Source organism: Sinocyclocheilus rhinocerous, unplaced genomic scaffold, assembly GCF_001515625.1.
Source record: "Sinocyclocheilus rhinocerous isolate Xijiao unplaced genomic scaffold, SAMN03320098_v1.1 C37018175, whole genome shotgun sequence".
Lineage (NCBI taxonomy): Eukaryota > Metazoa > Chordata > Actinopteri > Cypriniformes > Cyprinidae > Sinocyclocheilus > Sinocyclocheilus rhinocerous.
The window spans coordinates 1-3,295 of record NW_015787205.1 but is presented as its reverse complement, the minus strand read 5'-3'; the positions used below and the strand labels follow the sequence as shown (position 1 = coordinate 3,295).

The 3,295-nt window shown below is 36.4% G+C and overlaps 1 protein-coding gene across 2 annotated transcripts; it reads left to right on the top strand.

Annotated features, from left to right (window-relative positions):
• Positions 1–299: 299 nt before the first annotated feature.
• On the top strand, positions 300–3,203 carry LOC107736824 (stathmin domain-containing protein 1-like). 2 transcript variants are annotated; one of them, XM_016548170.1, is made up of 5 exons: positions 300–546; positions 930–1,080; positions 1,259–1,392; positions 2,229–2,360; positions 2,536–3,203. In XM_016548170.1, the coding sequence occupies exons 1-5, from the start codon at positions 478–480 to the stop codon at positions 2,788–2,790; spliced, it is 741 nt and encodes a 246-aa protein (XP_016403656.1). In that variant the 5' UTR covers positions 300–477; the 3' UTR covers positions 2,791–3,203. The 2 variants fall into 2 exon arrangements, with proteins under 2 accessions (XP_016403656.1, XP_016403657.1); XM_016548171.1 differs by lacking the exon at positions 300–546 and adding an exon at positions 847–872 and having other exon boundaries at positions 960–1,080.
• The last annotated feature ends 92 nt before the right edge of the window (positions 3,204–3,295 follow it).

Below are 3,295 nucleotides of genomic sequence, written 5' to 3'. Positions count from 1 at the left end.
ATCTCTGTGTTGGAAACATTTAACCACACAGAAACCTTACATTTTGCTACTTTTATATAGACAGATTTAATAATATTAATAATAAATAAATTAAATTAAAAGTTAGCTTGGTTGCCAATAGTAAGAAAACAGTGTTTGGTGTCAGTTTTTTTTTTTTTTTTATTCTAATGAAATAAACTAGTGACTAATTAAGTGAAATCTGTTGATGCCACTTTTATTCGAATAATAAATTACCAGTATAAACCCGTGTTTTATTATTGACTAGCGTAGAGCCAAGGCAACATAACAGGTTACGTGACCTCTGGAAAGGGGTCAGATTTATTGTAGCAACGAATCGTAGCAACACAGAGAGTCCATGACGACGATGGTTGCGAGATCTTAGATCATGTGTTGGAATGCGACAGTGTTTGAGAACTTTACACAGATCAAATAGTTCCGGAGCCGCATTGAAAGCTTGCGCTGTCCTGAGCGATAAACATGGGCTGTGGGAGCTCCAAAATCACGGTGGTTGAACCCGTAAAACCGAGCAGTCTGAACGGAAATGAGGTCAGCTGTAGTCTTTTTGTTATTCGATTTATAATTATTTAAAATATGAATTAAAAAACTGAATATTAGCGAGTCGGTAGTGGTTATAATATGTTGAAACATATGAGGAAACTGATGAAGATATCTGTTGTTCCCTCAACTGTGATATTTAATAGTCTATATTAGGTGAATTAGATGAATAATTAAACAAAACGAAATGCTTAAGCTGGTTTGCTGGTCTTAGCTGATTTCAACTGGTTTCCCATTCCCAGTTCCTTCAAAAACCAGCCAGCAGACCAGGTAAACTAGGTTAAGACACAATACAAGACTAGCAAACAATTTAGGCTGTCAGTGTTCTGTTATATGCAGACTTCTATCTGACTTACTTTGCTTTTATCTTGTAGACCGAAACTCTGGAGTTTGTTGTGGCTCAGGGAGGCTCTCGAGGTGACTCTGCAGTGTCCAAAATGACCACAGATAGCGGGGTCAGTCTGGATGCAGCAGAGCCATCGGTTCTACCTGGATCTGTACCTAGAGTCCTGCCACCGCTACAAGGTTAAATAGAAATTCTAGAACAGCTTGATGTTATTTCACTTTAAATGAACCAAAAACTGCTGACCAACTTTGAGTTATTTCAGAGGAAAGCTGAAATGGAATAAAAAATATAAAATAGAATGTAGGAAATTAACTAAATCTAATAGTTATTTTGACCTACATGTTGTGTGAAATCTAGCCCAGAGTCCTGGACTGGCCCAGCAAACTGAAGAGAGGCCTGAGTCCGGTGAGATCCTGGAGCAACTGCTTGTTCAAGGAATCATTCCAGCTCAACCAAGACAGGGAGGAAGTGGGGAAGCCTACAACATCATGGTGAGGGCTGAAAAGTGTAAATCTTGACATATAAAAAGTGTTAAATAATGCTGCCATAATTTCTAAAATATTACATTTTCTCGCATTAAACAACGCTCTAAGAAAAGTCTGTAAAAACAGGGCAGAGTGTTAATATGAAGGAATATTTCATTACTGAAATCATTACTGGAATAGTCTTTATTAATACAAGACTCTCTAAAATACTGGAATCTGATTGGTCAGTTGTGACTTTCTGCAGTCAAATCTTTTTGTGTAATGAGCTCTAAGCTGTGTATTTGACCATTGTTACTGGCAACCAACTCTTATACTAGTTCCATGTCTTATGTTTTTTCACAAAATGAAATAATTTTAACCTTTGAGGGATTATCAATAGACCTTTGAGGGAAAGACGTACAGTGTTTATTGGATTAAACTGATGTTTAACAACATACGGCTTGTTCAGATGACTGAACAACTGTTTTTCTGAAATAAATAAATAAATTTCAGTAGACAAAAACTTCATAAAAGAGTTTAGAAAGTTGTGAGTTGTGAAAAATACATGATCTAGGATGTTTATACAGTGTGTGCCATTGTAAATACTGTAAGTCTATCCCTCACAGCCTCATTTTCATCCATGTTAAATTTAATATGCCATCTAGCCTCATTAAGAACTACATATGACATATTTATTTACTTATTAGGTACACTGCCATGTAATATGTGTGATCATATATTTTAGCTGATAATTTTTCCAAAATAAACCGCTTGATACAAGACTTTGAAAAAATCTGTAATTGAACTTTCATATTGTGTGTGTATGCATAATAATTTCAACAAACATTTATAATGTCTGTTAGATGGATGATGTTGGGAAGCCAAGGAGAAGACCACCCGCTCGGCTAGAGTCACTGAAACTTTGCAAAGAACAAGAAGTCACCAGAAAGGAAGACATTGAGATGAAGATGAGACAAGTGGAGGAGAGGAGAAAGGTAAAGCAGAACCAAATGACATTTATCATTCATTCACTTTTAATGCATTTAAAATCTCTTAACTAATATTCAGCACACTGTATTTGATCTAATTGTTTGTTGAGCTGCAATTAGATTGTATTAGCATAAGTATGTGGCACAACGTTATGATATATGGCTAAAACATCTGTTTTAGGAGAAAGAGGAGGACCTGAAACACAGGTTGAGGATTAAATCAGCGCGGCCGCGTGTCGCTGCCCCAGTGACCGCAGAGGGGGAACTCGACCTCACGGAACTGCTCCATTCTGAACAGCTTCCTGTCCCAACCAGAACCAAACAGCTACAGACGCCAATCAATGGAGAGTCTGAGGACCAAAGGCTTACTGATTCCCCAGAACTGGAAAATGACTCCACCTTCCAACAGACTGAAGACACAGATGAGGGATTTTAGACCTGCTGCTTATGTGTGTTTCAGAATGACACATGTAGGATAACCTGCCTCCATACGTACAGAAGCAGCTTGATCTAGTGATGTTTCCTAATGTACATTCTTAGAGTTGCACATGCACTTTACATGTTATTCACGTTATTAATCTTGTTTATTTTAATACAGGGTATGGCTCAGATCAAATTCTGAGCTTGGATTTTACATTATTATATAGAAAAAGAAATGGAAATATGTGCCTAATAAGTGTAAACAGGTTGATGCAGTTATTATGTAGGTAGCAGAACAATGATTAGAAGGGTTAGCAATTCAGCATGATATATATGTATGAGTTAGTTGCCAATGAGATATTTCTTTCATAGTGCTCATATGTCTTGAATCTTAAGAACATTATTCTTGTAAGATATACACCATTCAAAAGTTTGAGGCAAGTAAGATTTTTTAAATGTTTTTGTATAAAAGTCTGTTGTGCTCACCAAGGCTGCATTTATTTGATAAAAAATACAGTAAA